This window comes from Vulpes vulpes, chromosome 13 (assembly GCF_048418805.1).
Source record: "Vulpes vulpes isolate BD-2025 chromosome 13, VulVul3, whole genome shotgun sequence".
Lineage (NCBI taxonomy): Eukaryota > Metazoa > Chordata > Mammalia > Carnivora > Canidae > Vulpes > Vulpes vulpes.
In genome coordinates this window covers 21,882,285-21,904,784 of record NC_132792.1, presented here as the reverse complement: position 1 = coordinate 21,904,784, position 22,500 = coordinate 21,882,285, and the positions used below count along the sequence as shown (strand labels likewise).

General features: G+C 36.3%; 1 protein-coding gene across 7 annotated transcripts in view; it reads right to left on the bottom strand.

The window, feature by feature from the left end:
• Positions 1-22,500, bottom strand: part of TRPS1 (transcriptional repressor GATA binding 1) — a 252,976-nt gene that overhangs the window by 205,579 nt on the left and 24,897 nt on the right. For 3 of the 7 annotated variants that reach the window (XM_072734027.1, XM_025993364.2, XM_025993365.2), the window contains exon 2: positions 1,538-1,695. The exons of 2 other annotated variants lie outside the window; for them this stretch is intronic. In XM_072734027.1, the coding sequence (XP_072590128.1) occupies positions 1,538-1,574 (37 nt within the window). In that variant the 5' untranslated portion in view covers positions 1,575-1,695. The remainder of the gene's footprint in view (positions 1-1,537; positions 1,696-22,500) is intronic. 2 more of the 7 variants (XM_072734028.1, XM_072734029.1) reach the window with 1 other exon arrangement.

Sequence of the window (22,500 nt, the reverse complement as noted above, 5' to 3'; positions counted from 1 at the left end):
CATGAGGTATACCTGCATGATCAAGGCAGGGAGTGGGGAGGGAACGTGGTCTGCACCTTGGTGTCATTATCATTAGATCCCCAAATAAACTAAGCTAGGTAACCATTGTTAAAAAAGAAAAAAAATGGAACACTGATTAGCTTCTTTATTTTTTAATGTTTGCACTTTAATGTCTCATTTGTTGACGCTGACATTTTAGGAGACATCTAGTCCTCTCTCAGAAGTGACCAAACATGGCAACTTTTACCTACACACAAAAGAGTGGGGGGGGGGGGGGGGGCAATGTTACGGGTAGTCAGCAAAAGAAAAATTAAAAACAGAAGAAAAAATAATAAAAGGGAAGTTTAAGAAATCAGTTACCATTTAAAATACAAGAGCTCGGTTAAAAAAATAAGCGATTCTGGACTTGGCCTACATTCTCATTAATAGAGTATCAGCCATTACTACACATAAAAATGTGATGATTTTGCTACAGCACCTATTGCCTTTCCCTCCAGAATTTCCTATGTGTTTGTTTTTTCCATTGTACAGAAAGTCTTTAGTAACCATTGCAATTTAATCTTTTCTTGGACAAATACTGAATGGAATGACCATATCATGTGTATTTTAACATTTTCTCCTCAATGTAAACAAACCCTAACAATAGTACACCAAAATGAAACAATTAAGGTTACACAGAAAAAGACAAAAATCTATATGAAAGGCAGGATTCATAAAGAAATGAAAATGAAATCATCCAAGTCATTGAGATGATCCTTCCATTAAAGTGAAAAGGGTTTATGCCCATCTATTAACGTCAAAGTGATTAGAAAAATGGCAACATTTTACATAGCAAGGAACCAAAATAAAATACTTAGAAGTGAGTAGATATAAGTATGTGAAATATTGAAAAACGTAAATTGTTTTTCAGAACAGAAATAATTAGACCTTGCTGAATTATTGTTAACATGCAGAAAAGTAATAGGTCAGAGTTTAAAAAGTACTGAACCAGCAACTAAAGCAACTAAGAGAAAATCTGATTTAATTGAATTATCATCCTTTCAAATTTGAGTTCCTTCTTCCACCAAGAAAGACCTTTAGAACCCATATGACTCACTGACTTCTTATACTGAAGAGCCCTTAAAAATATACATCGCAAAGAATGTCAAACTGCTGAAACTTCAAAGAAGTATCAAAAAGGTCATTTGTGTTTTCTTTTTTGTTGTGGGTGGAAGGGGCATGTTCTTTTTAGTTTCTTTAAAAAAAAAAATCACGGTTAATTTAGTTGACTATACTTTGAAGTAGTTATAGAAAAATAATTTTTTACTGGAATTATATCACCATAATTTTTCAGAATGACATATTATGTAAATATAAGCACATTTGCAATACTTCTAAGTGGAAGAAACTCCCCTAACAAGTCATAAGTTAGATATCGTAAGACTATAGCCACCCTCAAGTTATTATCTTTAAGACAAATAACAGATTGCACGATGTTTTACTGTGTGCCAAGAACTTTTCCAGTTAACATTTTCACTTGAAAAAATAGATCACATACTTGTAAAATCATACCCAGCATTGACTTCATAAGGCATGTGGCTTTAGAGTGCTTTTTACAATTATTAATTCTATTAGTCAACTAGCAGGAGGCTAATGCAATTGTCTTAGAAGACGCTCGGAAGACACAGAAGACATTTTGAGAGCTGATCTGTACATCTGCAAAACAAAACAAAAAAATTTTCCTTCCTAAATGATGTAAATATGCTTTAATGTATCACACCTAAAATACATTAATATGCCAGCACCACAGGCTGCTTGAAAGATACCTAATAAATGCATGAGCAAACCTTGAGCAAGATCTTCCCTCCCCTGGGTTTTAATAAAGCAGCAGGAAAAGGAGGTACGTGATATAAAAGATTACAGAAGTCATTTTCACAACAGACTGTAAGGTATGATTTAACCTCTAAAACTCCCAAACCCTAAGGATCAGAATACTTACCTACATTGGGGTGGGGATAGATCTTAATTAGTAAACATGGAAGGGACATGCTTCTGAAAAAGATACAAGGTGTCCCCACTGATATTCTAGGATCACAGCTGAAGACAAGAAGTGGTTCCCATTGCAAATCTCTTGCAAACTCAGTAGCAGTGGATCAGAAAGGAACTACTGCAATGCCATCAAGAACTGGGATCTTACATAAGCCTTCCCAACAATTACAGAAACATCACACACTATACCGTGCTCTATCTTTTTAGCTAGTTTTACTAATCTTCTATTTTCACTCTTGATAAGTAAGTTCATAAAATCACAATGGAACCAGCTTTAAACCATCATTATACAATCATCTTTATTATCTGAATGAAATTATCAGGCAGGAGCACCTGGTTGGCTCAGTTGGTTAAGCATCCGCCTTCAGCTCAGGTCATGATCCTGGGCCCTGGGAATGAGCCCTGCCTCTGGCTCCCTGCTCATCGGGGAGTCTGCTTCTTTCTCTTCCTCTGCCCCTCCCCCTGCTTGTACAATCGCTCATATGCTCTCTCTCTCTCTCACTCTTGCTCTTTCTCTCTCAAATAAGTAAATAAATTTTTTTAAAAATTATCGAGATATGTATTGCATTAATGGTCATAAAATAATTAGGCAGGTAGATAATCACATCAAGGAGTATTTTGGCAAGTCTATTTTTTTTTTAAGATTTTATTTATTTATTCATGATAGACACAGAGAGAGAGAGAGAGAGAGAGAGAAAGAGAGGGAGGAGAGGCAGAGACACAGGCAGAGGGAGAAGCAGGCTCCATGCAGGGAGCTTGATGTGGGACTCAAACCCAGGACTCCAGGATCACGCCCTGGGCCAAAGGCAGGCACTAAACTGCTGAGCCACCCAGGGATCCCCCCTCCCCACAAGTCTATTTGAAAATGTCTTCATTCCACTCTATAATAGCAATATCCCTCATACTGACTGTCCAAAAAAGTTCAAAATGCCAGTGTAATGTAGGTCCATTATAAACAACCGTTTGGATAATGAGGCTAAAAGTGAAGTGGATAAGGAGGAACTGAAGAATCTAAATGAGCTATAAGACTCAAAATTGCTAACTTTAGTCCTCTATTTAATTGTGAGATTTTTTAAAAAATGACAAGGGGGAAAAGAGGGTGGGTGAGGTGGAGATGGTGAGCATTCATTCCCATGTTTATATCATTCCCCACCTACACAAATAAATGAATGCTCCTCTAATAGCAGACATAACGTGAATACATATTATATGCCAAGATACTTAAGCAGGTTAGAACATGCTTAGCTTCCTAAAAATGCACTATTCGTATTTATTTCCATTACTGACTGGTAAAACTTTCCATTTGCAAAAATCCAAATTTCTAAATTATTTCCTCCTACATTAAAACAAATCTAACAGCTTTTTTGTATTTATGAGTAAAAAAGTTTATTATAAGAAACAGTAGGATACTGTACTGTTTCTACACTATAATATCAGACAGTGGAAATAATCAGCATTAGAGCTCATGTTCTCAGTAAAAGGAATCTGAGTTTTCTATTAATACCATTAGCCATTAATGATTTGGTTTTATTTCATATGTTTACATACACATACATGTACACAAATACATTTATGAAATACTTGCTCCAAATAGCCTTGCAATAGGTAATCATATGAACTAGTCAACCAAAGAAATCAACTACCTCAGTAATATAAAAAAGAAAGTGGAGATCAAACATCCATCCAGTGCAGATTAAAACAAGAATTTATTTCCTTTAGATGAGAAACTCCTTGAAGGTAAGACATATAAATTCCTACGTTCTTTGTAACATTTTGACTCTAAACAAAAGAAGAATGGTAGAGCAATCACATGTCCAATTTCTGAACCGGATTCAAATCAGTGGCTGATGTAATCAAAGGGGTAAGCCCCTTCATTTGGCTGAGCCTCTACTCTCACTTGTGTGAGAGAATTACAATAAATGATTTCTACATTTCCTCACACCTCAAAGATTCTATAATGGTTCTGGTTATTGGCTTAGGCACTATAGTCTAACCTTAGAAAATTTTTATCCAATTTCCCTAAAAAAACGTAAAATATGAAACCATCAATAAATAAGGAAGGCATAAATACCACTGACGTTTATCATTCACTAAGCTATTCATTTCCTCCAACATTTATTCATTAAGTACATACCCTGCATAAGTACGTGCCAAACACCTAGAAAGATAATTGTAATTTTACCATTAGTCATTCATTTCAGAGAGAAGAAAGGTATCTTTAAAAAGCAAAGAAAAAAAAAAGCAAAGAAAAATATTATAAGGAACCCCTCTTTCTCAAAAAATGTAAAGCCTTTTAATATCTTTCCAAATACCATTTCAGCTGAGTTCACTTCCAATTAATTCTTTCGATACATAGATGATAGATAGATAGAACCTCAACAAGACTAACAGGGGAACAAGGCTGTATAATTTAACCTCGGTCTCAAATCCTGCTGAGTATGATTTTTATTATAAGTAGCAGTTCTTGTCATCATAATATATAATACCAGATGACATTTTCTTATTGTTTTTCCAGATAATAAAACTTTCAAATGTTTGAAATCAAAGCTTAACACAAAAGAAAAGACAGGGTAGTCTTCTCCTTAATATATGCTTCTCCCATGCTTGTTTCTATCAACAACCTAGGAGTACTGAGTTATTAATTACACATTTCATGTAGCTTTTATTTAAAAAATTAAAAAGAAAAAAATAGCAAATTGTTTCTTTTGATCAAAAGTCCTCCACAAAGAATTTAAAGAATTAAGCAAGTGATAGCAAAATAAAAGGAAGGTCAAGTTTGGGGCCTATAGCAAACTAGATAGCTTCCATATGAACAACATATAAAGTACAGTTTTAAAGAACATATGTGTTTGCTCATTGGTTTAAAAAAAATCTTGAATCCTGTCTACTCCATATATACAGATCAAAATCAGATTGCTTAAGTGAACTATAAAATGCAAGAGAACATTGTTTATCCAAATCATAAACCCAAGAATTGCTGAAGGAGTTTAAATGTTTTCTGTTTCTTCAGATTCCAGGGCAATACTTCAATGGTAGATCGCTTTTTTTGTAAACTGCTTCAAACTTCATAAACCCAATGTCAGATCCTGTTCTTTGCTATCCGTGTCTATTTAACTTGCTCTCTCTGAATTGATTGTTCCTGAATCTTTAAAGGTATTTTTGGATATCTTAAATCCTGCTGAGATTTAAATGTCATCACCTTCAAACAACTCCCATCAACTAAATCTCTTATTAATTCACATCAAATTAATCCAAAATGATCACTTCTATTAACATATGCTTCAGAGCACAGAGCCCATTAATAGTCATCTGGACACTAGAACTAACCCAAGACTCTGAGATAAAATGCACATTATTTAGATATCCTCTTTCAAAGAGTTTTGATGTTGGCCCAAACACATTTTATTAGGCTTTTATTTCATTGAGCTATGCTCTCTATTTTTCAAATATCTCATTTCAAATGTACTAGTCTAGGTAAAAAGAGATAGCCTGGTAAGTAAGTAATAATGTCAGATTTGCCAAAATGAGTCTCCATATATCTATATACATCTTAGAGAAAAAAATTTCATTAAGCACTTTACTTTTAAAAGAAAATGACACAATCTTTTTTTTTTTTTTTTTTTTTTTTTTTTGCCTTTAAAAACTTTATGTTAGCAGTGAAATTGAAACTATAGAAGGGGCACCTGGTGGATTAGTTGGTTAAGCATTTGACTCTCCATCAGCTCAGGTTGTGATCTTAGGGGCCTGAGATGGAAACCAGCATTGGGCTCCCCATTTAGTGGGGAGTCTGCCTTAGATTCTCTCTCTCCTTCTCTATCCTCTCTGTCCCTGCCACTCCCTCTCTCTCTGAAAAGTAAATAAATAAATCTTTAAAAAAAAGAAACTGTAGAATATATGTGGAAAAAAATGAAGCATGTGCCTATTTCAACAAATAGGGCAACAAAAATAAAGCAAGTATACATCATGAGTTATCAAAAGGCAAGAGGAATTGATTATTTTTGCTTTCATAACAGGTGAGAGGCAAATGTATTAAAAACTCTGCTTTGAATAAAATCACAATTTCACTAAGCAAATTAAGAAATGTTATCATTCATTTCCTCACACATATGTCGTATTTCCTTTTGTTTTCTTTCCTCTCAAAGGGAAAAAAAAAATTAAAATAATGTGCCATGACAACTGTTGGTTTAAACAGGCCAATATGACTTTGCATGTGTGCATGGGCCAAGCGTAACTTCACCCTTCTTTGTTAAACTTAGAATATTTCACCTGGTTCATAGGCAAAGAGCCAAATATAGCACTTAAGTTCAAAAAGAATAGCTCATGGAAAAGAATGAATACATCTATTTATCTTGATGGTTATGATATGAATTGACATTTTATTTGTATGTAAATTAGATTTTCACTGATAACAAAAATGAGTGTCAAGATTTGTAGGAATACCTTTGATTTTCTTTCCAGCATTTGCCAGAAAAACATCTTTGTATATTAAAGGCAGTTTATTTTTTAATATATTGATGTTGCTTTGTTTTCCACTGTTATTTAATAAAAAAGAAAATCTCAATTATTAACTCAATCCAGCAATAGAACTGGCTAATATCTGTCTCAGTTCTCCCGTAAGAAATCTGTGTCAATCACTGCCAATCCATTTGGTAAATTAGCATGCATATACAGTATAGTCAATTTAATAAATGCATATCATGAAGATTCAGTAAGAACGCTCACTGTCTTCACACCATTGGTCAGCTGAGTTTATTAGGCAAAGTTTATGTTAATTTTTTTACGAGTTGCCATTAATCAAAGATTAAGACAAAATCTTTTGAAGGCATAGTGAGAGCTTATATTAATAATGTGTGTGTATATACATGTAGAGAGAGAGTAAACATATACATGTGTGCTAAACATAAATTTAACACAATGTAATATTCAACATATACATGATATACAACACGTGTGTTATATGTGTTAAATAGCCCAAGTGAAGGGAAGTAAGTTAGCACCATCGTATGCAACAGTTCTTGTTCATGAAACCAGAAACTTGCAAGCCACTCTGCTCATCTCCAAGTTACCACAGGAAACAGCTTAAAAGGCCTTACCCATCTGAGGACCAGTAGTCCAATGTGCAGGCAGAGATGGCCAATTGATAAGAAAGGCACAGGTATCATGAGGAATCAGCAAATGTACATAAGCCATGAAAGGGAATTAGTAGTACATTCAGAGGACAACTGTATATATAAGTTCCAAGAGGTCAGGAATCTTTGTTCTATATACATATTTTTAAAATTCCATTTAAATTAGTAAACAGTACTGATAGACATCTTGCACAATGTGTAATAAATACACACTAATGACATTAAATGTGGTGCAATACCAACCTGGTCAGTGCTGACTGCTTCACGTAACCAATTCAGCATCATTTTTCCCTTCTGATAAAAATACATTATCACACACAAGTTGGAATCAATTTTCTCTTTTGTTAAGTATAGTGAATGTTTCCACAGAAAGCTGATTTTTTAAAAATTCTACACATGAAAGCAACTTCTAATAGAATAGGTTAAACTACTTTTTCCTGACTCCTAGAATGAGAAAAGTTTTCTGTTTAAAAAAAAGAGGAAGTACGCACAGAATCCCTCTATAATTTGAGTAGACCTAGAAACCTTCTGTTATAAGATCTTCTTTCTGAATAAACCATTATTTCAGGGCATTCTACCTATGCTCACTCCAAGTATAATTAGACTCTGTCTGGGATTTTATCATGGTCACTGTTTAAGCATTGATAAGAAATTCAAGAATTTTCTCTACGTTCTTCCCATGCTTTTAGTTTCAAAAAAAGAAATGTAAGGAGGTTCCTTGGTCAAATTAAGTTTAGTGGAAACTGTATACTTTATATACCCTCTTCAGAGACCCACACTGTGCATTAGCAATTACAGCTCTGAAAAGTCCTAGGGGTTGTGGAGTGGTGGTATCCGTTCAATCTGGATTGGAATTCCCCAATTTCATTTGGCTTTATGTCACATAATGCCATTTACCAACAAAACTAATAATCCTGTGTGGCACACAGTGGGAGATGCTGCTCTAGACAGTAATTTTCAAAGAAGAAAATTATTGATTTCAAAACATATATAATATTTTTTAAACAAAACAGTATTTCTTCATTAACTTGGCAAGAAAACTAAGATGCTTTGATCTGAAGTAGATCATTTTGAAGGGTTTGTTTTTGTTTCTGGTTTTGTTTTGTTTTGTTTCTCCCCAGCATGGCTAACAGCATTAAAAGAAGATCAGGATCCATTATCATGAAAGATTTAGAATCAGTATTTTAAAAGATTGTGTAATGGCAGAGGATTACAGACAGCCGTGATAGAACATTGAGTGAAAAGGCAGAAGATAAACATCTATGTACAATATGATCTCAGATGTCCAAATTATACATGCATCAACACAGATGAGTATAAGCCCAGTGTTATCTCTAAGCTTAATAGTTTATACAGATATCACTGCATAAAGAAGTCCTAATTTTTTGAGGTGTTATTTCTAATGTTCCCTAAAGGTGACCCATTTAACACACCACCACCCTGTATACTAGATTTGTCATTCATTTATAATAACTTCAATTTTATCTGAACCAAATTTGGTCAGGAACCAAAATACGGCAAAGATTTTAGTGAACTATGGCATGCAGAAAGAGGTTAGAAAGAGACCCAGGACTGCACTGATGGACCTAAAGTTCATATAGTTACAATCAGTAGTTTTCAATGGCCTACAGATACTGGAGAGAATATGTCTGGCCCACATCCCCCTCTCTGGTTCTTAAAAAATCCCCAATCCTCCCAACTCAGTTCAATCTCCACCTGCAGACTCATGTGTACCCATAATAAAAGAGAGAAAGCCAATACCCGGGCCACAGTCAGTAAACATGTGTCCAGAGTGGACCCACTCTACGACTGCATCCTTTTACGGTATCCTTAATGTCAGTCTGGCTCATGGTTCTAGGTGGTGTAGAAGAAGAGAAATGAAGTATACAGAGCTTCCCTATGTCACTCTTACAAATCCCAGGCTCCAGCTTTATGGGCTTTAGGATTTTGTTTTATTTTTAACTGTATCTCCCACCGCTAAATATTAAAACAAAAGGTTAAAAATACATTTTAAAATAAAACCAGACGAGGTAGATGCCGAAGTAAACCTGAAACAGAGAATTAATTACAAGTTAATTTTAAATCCACAGCCAACATGGTGGTGAGGTCACAGTGAGGTCTCAGTCTGAGCGGATATCCAGGTTACACCTGGGCCCCACACCTCCTACATTACAGTCATTAAGAGAGAAAGAATAGTGATTGTATATATGTGGGGGGCTGTAGAATTTGTTAAGGCAAAAATTAACTCACTCATTAAATATTTTGTATAGGTAATATAGTCAAACTTCAAATTCAAGTTCAATATAAACTCAAGAATCCATCTAAACACACATACTAACATCTTTAGAAAAGATTTTCACCACCTGCACCCCAATTAGTAATTTCTTTACTCTGTCAATCTTGTTGTGGACATCTGTCATAACAGAATAAGGGAAAAAATATATATATAATTCCAGATTCAGGTGTTTTACAAATAGCTCTCTCAAAATCAAATTGAATGTTGAAAGAAATCAAAGTCAGAACTAGATCTTTTTTTAAGGCTCACAATCGTGATGCTGGTGTATACTGTAGCTTGAATTTTTAGTAAATAACAAAAGTGTATTATGTTATTGTTACTAAGAACCAGGTGCTGTGCCAAGAGTATATTTCTTCATTTTAGTTTCATTTTTATTAATAATTCTTTAAGTAAGTTACTATTGTTTTCACATTTTACAGATGATTTAGGAAAGTCAAATCATTTGCTTAGGTCATGGACCTAGCATATGAAGAGCTGGGTCTGAAAAAGTCAAAAGTCTTGCTAAGCCACTTGGTTTCCTATTACATTTCTCATAAACCCTTTAGTGTTTTTATGTCACTTTTATATCCATTAAGCAATGCACTTATGGATATAAAAGTGACAGTCCTTAAGAAACTTACTAGAGAATACAATCTGAAAGACACCATTTTATAAAGACCATCAAATGTACTTGACTGGTTCTACAGTTGTGTCAAATGAATACACAATCTTCCCAGCAATCTCATTGACTACTAGGTTATCCTAACTTCTGGATTTGCTTAATAACACCTAGTACATCACCAAAGGTAATAAATGATGCAAGTCTCCAAATGGATTTACTTCTACAAAGCCCTATACAATTCCCCCAAGCAAAAGGGAGTCTTTCCACTACCATTCATGGCAATTTATGTATATCTCCTTTTAAGGTACATGCCATATTATGCTTAACTATATGTTTATGATTCAGCTACCCCATTACGCTATGAAGTCCTCCAGACCAGAAAAATATCTTTATTAATATTGTTAAATTAACAGTAATATTAATAACAATATTAATATAATATATCCATTCATATATGTGATTACTTTCATCAAAATATTGATATATAATTCATATAGTTAAACATCTCTATGTTATCAAAAAATTCTCAACCTTTTCCCAAGTGCAAAACATCTAAGGCTAGGACACATTTCCATCATTAATAGTGGCGCAGTATGATAATGATCACTGGAGGGAGATAAAATAGCATATTGGCACAGGGGACATAGGAGTTTTTAAAAACTCAAGTGAAACTAATATGGCCCTCCCCACTGAGACTAGCCTACTACAGAGTAAGCACTCACAAAAGCTCTTATGGGTAGATGTGATATTAGCACCCTTGGAAATTTCTACATATTGCTCATCTCATGAAGGAAGGCCAGAATCTCTTGACATTAAATAGGCTTGTGAGAATAAAAGGTAGAATAATTCTAAAGTTGTATCATCAACATAATTAATAACTAACTAAATCAAGACATTCAAGGACTCATGGTATTAATTTTGTCTTATTTAGGCTAAAAAAGAACCAGTTATCACAGCTCTGGATCCATGGTCATACAGCAATAAATATATAAGTAGTGAGAAGAATTAAATTTATTTTTTAGGGCAGCCCGGGTGGCTCAGCAGTTTAGCGCCACCTTCGGTCCAGGGAGTGATCCTGGAGACCCAGGTCCCACGTGGGGCTCCATGCATGGAGCCTGCTTTTCCCTCTGCCAATGTCTCTGCCTCTCTCTCTCTCTCTCTCTCCCCCCCTCTCTCTGTATCTCATGAATAAATAAATGAAATCTTTTAAAAAAATTTATTTTTTAAAACTGTGACTCACAATTATTGCTGATTTGATATGGGTTTTATACATGTCTACATAACCTTATGTACAATTTGAGGACTGAACTACAGTTAGAAGAAAGTTCACTAAAAAACACACAGGCACAAACACACACACAAACTTTATGTAGTAATAATTCCATAATGACGTATCTGTAATCAGTAAAATGAATTTTTATAACTTTATAAATATTCATGATTATTTCTGTTCTGTACATGAATGTCACATGGTATTTAATACATTTATTAACTATATTATAACACAGGTATCCTCTGCTTTCCAAAAGTTTGCATTGCACCACTTTGTTTTTAAGAAGGATCTACATTAGTATTTTTTTCCTAACCAAAAAAAAAAAATCAGAAGAGTTTTGGCTCTCACAAAAAAAAAAAAAGCTATTACTGTAATAGTACAGGTCTTTTCTAAAAGTGAAGTAGCATAATGCAAACTTTGAAAATATACCATTTCAGCTACAAAAATTTTCATAGAAATCATCCATTTTCAGATACTGGGGAAAACCTGTATTTACTATAATTACATGCATTTATAGACACAAATGTGATTTATAAAATTTTTCATCATGCATTCTCTAACATTTCCAGATTCAAAATATTCTGTACTAACAGCATAATACATAAAAAAATAAATAAAAGTTTGTCTTTTAAAGGAATAGACTAGGACATAAAAGAATACAGAAAAGTCTCAAACATTTGTATCGGACTCCTAGCAACTTAAAGCATCTGACATAAAACCAGAGGTTCAATTTAAAAGTTCAATTCAGGGGGACATTTGGGTGGCTCAGTCTTAGGTTAAGCATCCGACTCTTGATCTCAGCTCAGGAGTAATATCTCAAGGTCGTGAGTTCAGGCCCTGAGCTGGGCTCCATGCATGGAGCCCCCTTTAAAAAATAAAAATAAAAGTTCAATTCCCAAGAATGCTCACAGCATCATCATTTGAACTGTCAAAACTGGAAATAACCCAAATATACTTCAACAGAATAGATTAAACTTGTGGTATATGACTATATAATGGGATGCATGGTCATACAATAGAACCTTATACTGGGCAGCCCAGGTGGCTCAGGGGTTTAGCACCGCCTTTGGCCCAGGGAGTGATCCTGGAGACCCAGGATCGGGTCCCACATCGGGCTCCCTGCATGGAGCCTGCTTCTCCTTCTGCCTGTGTCTCTGCCTCTCTCTCTCTCTCTCTCTCTCTCTCTCTGTGTGTGTGTGTGTGTCTCATGAATAAATAACATCTTTAAAAAAAAAAGAACCTTATACTGTAATAAAAATAAATCACACACAACATGAATTTCACATACATGATGTTGAGTGTAAGACGTCAGACACAGGAGCATGGATTCTGTTGATGCACAGGGCACTATACTTTAATTCATGTAAAGTTCAAAAACAAGGAAAAAGCCAATCTAAAGAGTCAGGATCAGTCAGAAGAGTAATTAATTCCTGGGGGAAGGGAGAGACCAGAGACCAGGAAGGGGCACAAGGGTACTAACAAAGGGGGCTTGCAATTTCGATTTCTTGACATGGGTGAGAGTTACACGGAGCATTTATTTTGTAATAATTCACTGAACTATAGACTTACAATTGGGCACCTTCCGGCTAAAACGTGAGTGCATGTATGCATGTGTGTGTGATTTTTCAGCGGAACAGCAGGTGCTCTGCAGGGACCACGTGGTCATATATTGAGAAGAAATCTCTCAGCTCTTCTAGCCTGATGGGCAAAAGCAATTCAATAGCGCGGAAGGCTGTCCTTGGTTACTCAGGCCAGGCTGCAGGGCACACAGAGCCAGATGTACTGAGGGAGGCAACAAGGTGGTAGAAGAATAAAAGAGTAATGAGAAGAATGTAAGTTCTGGACACGAGAAATCTAAAAGGGTAAAAGGTTCAGAAAGAGATCAGAGGCAAAGACAAGAGCAGCAAGCAACAGCCACTCCAGAGAGAAAGAAGGTGGGAGAGAGGAGAGCTCTGTCAACTGATTCTGGTGGTGGGGGCAGTGGTAGGAAAGGACAAAAGGCAAGGACGCAAATCTGTAGTTATTAACTGTATCGTGACGATTCACTGTATCACGTGGACTACAATTGAAGCAAAGGGAGGAGAGAACTCACTGAGCACCTGTTACGTACATACAAGCCATTTGCTTTTTGGCTCACATAATTCCCTCTTTCCTCCTCACTGAAAGCCTGCAAGGGATTGATTAGCTTTATTTTACAAATGAGAAAACGTTTAAAACTGAAAAGAAGTTAAGGTAACCTGCTTACCTTAGAAGACTGAATGGAAGAGATGAAAAACAGCCCATAAAACCACACCATGGCTTTTTCCTAAATTCTGAGTAATTGTATAAGGCTGATTAAATGCTGTGTTTAAATGAAGTGTGGCTGATTCTACTTTCATCTATGGTAGCTGTTCTCAAAATGTGTAACAAAGTACTCCACCTCACAAACCAAGGAACGACGGTTTTCTCACCTTACATAAACTTTTAAACTTTCTACCTGGTTAATATTTTAAGACTTTGGCTTCTACTATCACATGGCTTCTAAAAATGAATGAACAAGCAGCACACAAACGTCAACAGAGACACGTGAAAATATTATCTCTTAACACTATTTCATTTAGTGTTTGTTTTGTAGGTACGAGCAGACATAAAATACAATTTTATCCTACAGAAACTGTCCCATATTTGTTGGATAGAATAATTTAACACTATTTCACAGAGTCCCCTCCTCAAAGAGAACCACAAAGTCCAAGAATACGGTCACCTGAACAAGCTCAGGAACCTTTGGTGTAAACAGAGTAACAACTGGTTGGCTGGCCCCACATCGACTGATGCTGTCTGTGTTCTGGACGTCAGAGCACCCAGGCTCTCTATACGTTTAACTGCTGACTACGGTGAACGAGTATACACATGGATGGGAAAAGGTGTTGGTGAAAGGAACAGCACAATGCCCAGAAAACAGGGACCCTGTGTGGTATTATTTAAAATTAACTGCTTCCATTATTCTTTTGAACTTTTTGTTTCACAACATTTCATAATAACAGTTTTACTTGGTTATTTCAAGGCCAGATTATTATTAGTGCAGAGTTCACGTACACAAACAAAATTGGTACCTGGTAGTATCACTATCATCTTCATACCTCCAAATGATGCCTTGTTTATTTAGACCACAAAGCAGGGTGCTATTCAGAAAATAAATTACTATCACTAAAATGACCTCATGAAAAAGTTAATATATCACAGGAGTAACATACAGTACTTCTAATTTTGTTATGACATTAAGAAAGCCCCACTATGGTGTTGAAATAGAGCAAATTACACTAAGAGTGAGACACTATAGGGACACCTGAGTGGCTCAGCAGTTGAGCATCTGCCTTTGGCTCAGGCCCTGATCCCAGGGTCCTGGGATCGAGTTCCCCACTGGGCTCCCCACAGGAAGCCTGCTTCTCCCTCTGTCTATGTCTCTGCCTCTCTCTGTGTCTCTCATGAATAAATAAAAAATAAAATCTTCTAAAAAAAAGAGTGAGACATTATAGAAGTCTCTAAGAAAACTGTAGCCTATTAAGTGTTTACCATATTCTGGGGGTCGAGGGGGAATGCTTTAGGTGCCAAAATATGCTACTTTGACTTATGGAAATAAAAATGGAATCCTCCTTCACAAAATATCCATATGGTCCAAATGAGCTAAAATTCTAGGCAGACTCTGGAGGGTAATGTCCACAGTCCAGTGTATGCAGTGAAAAAAACTGCAAGAAATACTCTGCATCATGCTAACAAGTTAAACGATAGCACTATTCAAGAATATTTTCTGATGACCAAGAATACTACTTGAAAAAGAACCACTAAAAAAAAAAAGAAAAAAAGAAAAAGAACCACTTCACTGTTTGATTCAGTAACTTGGGATAAAGTTACTGATGTCGACACGTCCCATAGTTTATCCTCCTGTGCACCTTTCACTTCATCCTCATGAAAAAATGGCAAATGATTACTGAAACAAGCTGCCATCAGGATTTTTTTTCAGAAATCAAAGTCAATTGTATCTGTTGGCATCAGTACCCCTCAGAATTTAGCACTGAATTCTATTTTTCTGAATACCTATTATAAAACTGATCATATGCTATGATACCAGACACTCACAATCAAGAATAAATTACAGTAGACCCTCTTATCCTGGGGGGATATGTTCCAAGACCCCCACTGGGTGCCTTAAACCTTTATATACTATGTTTTTTTCCTAAATAGATCTGTCTGTTGACCTATCTATACTTATGATAAAGTTTATTTATAAATTAGGCATAAGACATTAATGATAATAATAAAATAGAACAATTGTAACAATATGCTGTAATAAAAGTTCCATGAATGTGGTCACTGTCTCAAAATACCTTACTGTACTGTACTCACCCTTCTTGTGACAATGTGATAAAGATGCCTACATGATAAGAAGTGAGCAGAATGTCAAAGGCATTAAGCTACCACTGACCTCCTGACACTATGTCAGAGGAGGACATTCTACTTCTAATCGCAGTTGCCACAGGTAACGAACCATGGAAAGCAAAACCACAGACAACAGAGGACCACTACAATTCACATTTATACATATTTTGTGGGCCTCGAGCGAAGTGCTGAGGATACACCTATGAAGAAGGTAGCCACAAAGCCCTCCTTCAGTGAGTTTACAGTCTAGCCCAAGAAAAGAAAAACACAACTCAGAGGCTGATTTAGATTTGGTGTAAGAAAGTGTTCTGGGTGAAAAATGACTATAAACTGAAAGGCAGCAGAAGCTGGCCAGATGAAGGGGGAGAACTGTGTAATTCAGTGATTCTGCAAGCGGAAGAGCTCATTTTCTCTCAAGAGACAATGTGGCTTCCTAACAGAACTGAAACACGTTCAGTGGTGTTAGCAATTTCAGTGGTGTTTGGTTAAAATCATCAACTGTCTGAAACAAGGAATTAAAGCATAAATTCTGTGGAAGATGCCTTATTTTCCTGAAAATACTACACAATTCATTCATCATATATGCTTTTTTACCAAAAAAAAGTTTGTGTTTTTTACATAAACTATACAAATTTCATACAAACTACTGGATTATGGGTAAAATTTCTACATAGTTATGTAATGGGATAAGCTTTATTAAGATAAAAAATTTAATATCTAAACAATTATCTGGGGTTTTTTCTTAAAGATTTTATTTATTCATGAGAGACACAGAGAGAGAGAGGCAGAGACACAGGCAGAGAGAGAAGCAGGCTCCCTATGGGGAGCCCAATGTGGGACTCAATTCTGAGACTCCAGGATTACACCCTGAGCCGAAGGCAGATGCTCAACTGCTGAGCCACCTGGGCCTCCCTGTACTATAGTTTCTTATCATAAGCAATTACCTATAATCCTGGAAATATAAGGATTATATTCTGAATTAACTGATGTTCATTTATAGGTTAATATATTAATAGATATATGCATATATATACTTTGTTTAAAACTGACCTCTTCCCAAAGCTTAATAAATAGTCTGGCTATCAGGTAAAAGTTGACACATTTAATTCTCAGTAAAGTTTCTATTTACTACATCATGAGTATAGAATACTAATGGTTTAAAAAAGCACTCTTGTTCATCAAGTTGGAAAATAAAGTACCAAAGCAACATCAAGCATCATATATACATCCTGCCTATAGGCAAGGGCATTTCATACCAAAATTTCTAGTCAATTCATTCATTCATTTGGTATGTATTTATTGAGCACCTAGTATGTTTATAACAATGTGGCCAAATATCAAAAGGAGAAAAAATTTAAGAGAAAATTATTGAAGAAACTAGCTCCTTCTGGCAAAGAAATGGGGCTTACAGTAAAGACCTCAGTAATAATACAGGATATAATAGGACTTTGCACCAAAATCGGCAAGGCAAACAATGAAGTCCCTTGAAGACAAATAATAAGTCCTAATATCTGCTATTATTTTTATGATTATTGTTATTATGTCCACTATTTCTTTCCCTCATAATACAATAATGTAATTTGGTCACTAAGAGTGCAAATATTTAAGGCAGAGGAGAGGAGAGATAAGCCTGGGGGAGAAAAAAGAATGGCACAGCTCTGGGGACGAGAAAGCACTGCAGGAAAGAGGAGTAAGAGAAACAAAGGGTTTCTCTCCAGTATAAACATATGTCAAGGGACAGGGAAGAATCTGGGTTACTAAAATATGTGGTTGCAAAGGTTAGTAAGATAGAATCTAGAATCCCAGTGGACAAGGCCAGAGTACTTATGGAAAAGAGGAACCCACATGGAGTTTCTAAATAAAAGGTATCAGGAAAACTGGACTAGAAGTGGTGTGAAGCATACACTGAAGAAAGGTAAAAAAAAAAAATGAACAGGCATTATATATTTCAAAAAATCAAATGTTTCAATTCTGATCATCAAAGAATTTTTTTAAAAAATCAAAGATACAGGGATGCCCGGTGGCTCAACGGCTGAGCGCCTGCCTTCGGCTCAGGGCATGATCCTGGAGACCCGGGATCGAGTCCCACGTTGGGTTCCCCGCAGGGAGCCTGCTTCTCTCTCTGCTTGTGTCTCTGCCTCTCTCTCTGTGTCTCCCATGAATAAATAAATAAAATCTTTAAAAAAAAATCAAAGATATGTTACTGAATCACATGAAAGGATAGGGTTGCTGATATAAATTTGTGACACATCGGGGAGCCTGGGTGGCTCAGTCAGTTAAGTGTCTTCCGTCAGCTCAGGTCATGATCCCACAGTCCTGGGATGAAGTCCCAGGTCAGGCTCCCTGCTCAGCAGCAGGGTGGGGAGGGGAGTCTGCTTCTCCCCCTGCCCCTCCCCTGCTCGCGCTTGTTCTCTCTCTCTTGAATAATAAATAAAACAAATACAATCTCTTAAAATAAATATTTTGTGACACATTACTGACACTGGATTATTTAGGCATGAACGTGTCACTGTATTTTTCTATAGTTCAAGTTGGAGTTATGACCAGTAATATTTTACTTATCTGCTTCAATATTCATATTCCTACATGGACAGTGTTTTCATCATGGTCATTTGTATTGATATTCTCATAACCAAGCACAGTACCTATAAATGAATCGGTGCTGCTTAGTAAATGTTTGTTGGGTGAATGTTATTGAAGTTACTGAAATTTAGTGAATAAGCTGAGTGAAGCTTATTGAAAAGACAAGAATAGTTAATCAACTAACTAAGCGACTTGACACCCATTTGTTTCCGAATTGCCTGTCGGTACTTAGCATTTTTACCTTAGCCCTGTTTATTCTGAAACCATTTTAACTCCAGAGCACCTGGGGGGCTCACTCTGTGGAGCAGCTGCCTTAGCTCAGGTTAGGATCCTGGGATCAAGACCCGCATGGGGCTCCCTGCCCAGCAGGGAGTCTGCTTCTCCCTCTCTCTGCTCAAGCTCTCTTTCCGTCTCTCATATAAAATCTTCGGAAAAGAAAGAAACCATTTTAAACTCATAAGTTCTTAGACCTGAAGCATTTTTATGAAGTTTTCCAAAGTAACTTAAAAGCAAGTTTTTCAAAATGATTCCAGATCTTTCTAGTCCCTTTGGGGAGCTCACTCAGAACTTGGTCAAAAGCTCCACAAAACTCCAAAACTAGTCCACTCTGATCCACGCAAGTCAGAGTTAAAAAAGCCAGGAAGACCTCAATATAACGCACCTCTTTATTTCAAGCCAGGTCTATACACAGAGGAAGACCTGGCAGGCCTCAGCTTTAAGGACTAAGGGCTCAGCTAAGATTTCACTTCCAGCACTACTTCCTGGTAACTACTCAAGTCTCCCAGTTGCTCGGCATCCAGATGGAAATTTGTTTTTAAAGTAGGAGCACTCCAAAATCAGGCCGCTTGGAGGCAGAGATCAGCCCTCTTCGTGCCCATTCAAACAATCAGTCTAAGATTCTGCAGCCCAGACAGGAGCAAAAGGAGAACAGCTGAGCTGAGAATTTATGTTAAGGCCATGAAGGTACCTTAGGCACCAGCCAGCACCGCAGTTTTAGCCAAAATATCTGCCACTGTTCTCAACTTTGAAGTAACAGGCCTTGCAAAAAGTTGTGGGCAGAGATCTCCTTGTACTTCCAAAATCAACTCCTGGCAACAGTGCCTCCTTTTCAAGGTTGGATGAGAGAATAAAAAGAGAAATGCTCGCACTTATACACACACAGTTAGACACACACTCAAAGGATTACGGAAGCGTCTAAACCAAAATCAAGTGGTTCTCGCCAGGGTTTGATCTTCTCCGAATTTATCTATATTGTCCTAATTCCTATAATAAATTATATAACTCATCTACTTCACAGTTATTCTTAAAAGGAAATGAGAAGCCAAAATTAAAATGCATAAGACCATATAAACTGGAAGAGGCCATAAAAGGCAGCGGGCTGAAATTATTGGCACACTCCCCACTCTACTGCTACCGGACTATAAGCTCCTAGTGGGGAACGTGCAGGGTGGGCGCGTCATCTATGATGAATGAATAATGACATCAGGTTGCCAGTATCTATTGGGAAGAAAGAGGTACTTCTTGAAATAAATTCATGGTCATTATAGAATTTAAAAATAGAAGGCAGCCAAACATTTTTAGATAGAAAGAAAAGGGAAAAGTGAATTCCACTTATATCTCGTTTTCACTTTTTAAGTAATCCATTAAGCTTTTTGCTTGAAATCAAAGTTTGTACACTACAGTACAGGGTAAATCAATTAGTGGCAGGGGAACCTGTTGCTTCATGAGGTAAGCACGGGCTACTAAAGTATTGTTTTTTTAACAAAAGAGGAGCTCTTAACTTCTCAAAGCAAGTCAATACCCAACAACAGTAGCATACACATTTACAGTACCAGAACTCCTTAATTCCATAGTCTGTTACCAGAGAATATCTTAAACAATGGAAAAATTGAAAAATCGGATTTAAATATAATCTTATTTGCATCTCATTGACTTATCAACTTCATAATTGCTTTCCAAGAAAAAAATATAAGGCATTTTGTAGAAATTTCTTCATGATGGATTGCTAATTTTCTGTACCTCCCCGTCCTAATACCCAACTATTTATGTTCATTGGAAAAAGAGAGACAGTCTCATTAGTGGAATGATAAAACAATATTCTCGGAATTGAAAAAAGCTATCTTCTTCCATGATGGAGAATATGCGTTTTTACCCTACTGCACTAAAGGAAATAAGAACTCCCCCCCCCCCCCCCCCCCCGCTCCCCACCCCTGCCTTCTTTAAGAGTCTTTGCAACAGCCACATGATGAGCATGAGCTCTAAGCTTTAAAGGAACAGTCAAGTCTATGATTAAAAGTTAAATCAACCAGTTTGTTACCATTCACAGTGGCACAGAAATCGTAGTACCAATGTGAATGTGCCTAAGGATCAAGTCGCTGGGAAAGGCCTTGGAAAAGATTCGTGGATAACAAATCCATCATACCTAGGATGGCCCACAGTACATGCTCCATAGAGCTGAAAGCAATACAACCTGACTTCATTTTCTTGACTTTTAAGGTGCCCACAAATGTTGAAGAACGTAGTCCATGTTCAGAGTGGGAGTGGTTCTCAGTGAGAGGTAAACACATGTCCTGAAAACTAAGTCTCAAATACTCAAGGATGACATTCTCATTTATACCCACCTGCCAGTATACAGGACATAAACCTCTGAGGTTCAGTCTGACAGTCAGACTTATTTATTTATCCAGGTCCTCAGGATCAGGCAATCTCAAGAATTTTAATTGTTCAACTAAACTCAGTATTACTGCCTAACTGAGGGGGGTGGAGTGCAGTGGGAACAGTCTGGATTCATTTGTAGTGCGTTTTCTGTATAACTTAAAATATTTTTGAAGAAATATGGTAAAGTGATTATCCTTCTGGAACTAGATCCACTGACACTGTCACATTAACTCACAGCTTGTTAAATACTGTGCAATCTTTCTATAACATTCTTTGTTATGAGACTAGAATCAGCATATGGGAATTGGTCTTTTCCTGCTAAACTGAAGTCATTACTAACTACTCATCTGTGACATGTACTCTTTCTTGTAACCAGGGATTTTAGCTTCACAAAATTTAGAAACTGCCACATTGTTTCTTGGCATCGCTTTCAAATATGACATCATTTAAATTCTGGAAAACTCCATCTTAGCAAGCACACGAGTGGGTGCCAGGTTAAAGATTGCCCAAAAGGGGCAAGCAGGGTTTCTGTAAGGACTAACCTCGGTTAATTCTTTCAACCCATACCTTCACATGCCTTTCATTAGAGACACATGGAATTACAATGAGCTCAACAAATACATTTCAAAGTGGGTTATCAAATTACCAGAATATAGAAATGGCTTCCAGTTACTGAAGCTGTGTATTGAAACACAACTGTGATGTGGAAATGAAAAGCTTCATATTCAACTTCCTTAATTTCCAAAGTCCAAAGAATGAGCACTTTTAAAGTATGCATGTATACTTATTACCAAATACTACACACATATATAATAATCACAAATAAAATATAAATATAAATACAAATACAGATATGAGCCTACTGACTCAACTGCAGGATACAAAATAAATAGGGAACAGTCTAAATGGTAAAGAGATTGCAGAGAATTGGTATCACTCAAATCCTCTGACAATCTCACTTTGAAAATTCTTACATAATTTCCAGAACTTCCTCCATTATTTGAAAACTTATCTAACAGAGAAATTCTAGCCATTTCATCAATATACCCTGCAAGCCCCCTTATACAGAACTTGTGAATTATTTATTCCAAGTATAATTTGATAGCACAATTGCCAGCAAAAATTTAGGATTAGTGCTCTCAGTAGGGACTTCTTTTCTATCAAATAAAAAACAATTCCAATGGTTCAATGTAATTTCCCCTAGAAAGAAAATGAATGACATTTCATGTGTCACTATTAAGAAAATACTTTGACCTCCTCCTCCTAAAAAAAAAGGCACCTTTATTAATTTTTAATCATATTATTTCTTTAATAGATATGTTTTGTAGATAAATAGAATTCTTATCTCTGATGTTAAAAGCATGCTTACTTTTCGAAAAGGAACAAAAAAAAAGAGAACACACACACACACACACTCTCTTAGCTTGAAAACTTAGGACATACGGTTGCAAATGATTCCTCAGAATCACTGCACCCCATGGCGTTACTACCTACCATGGTTATGAAATCATGTGAC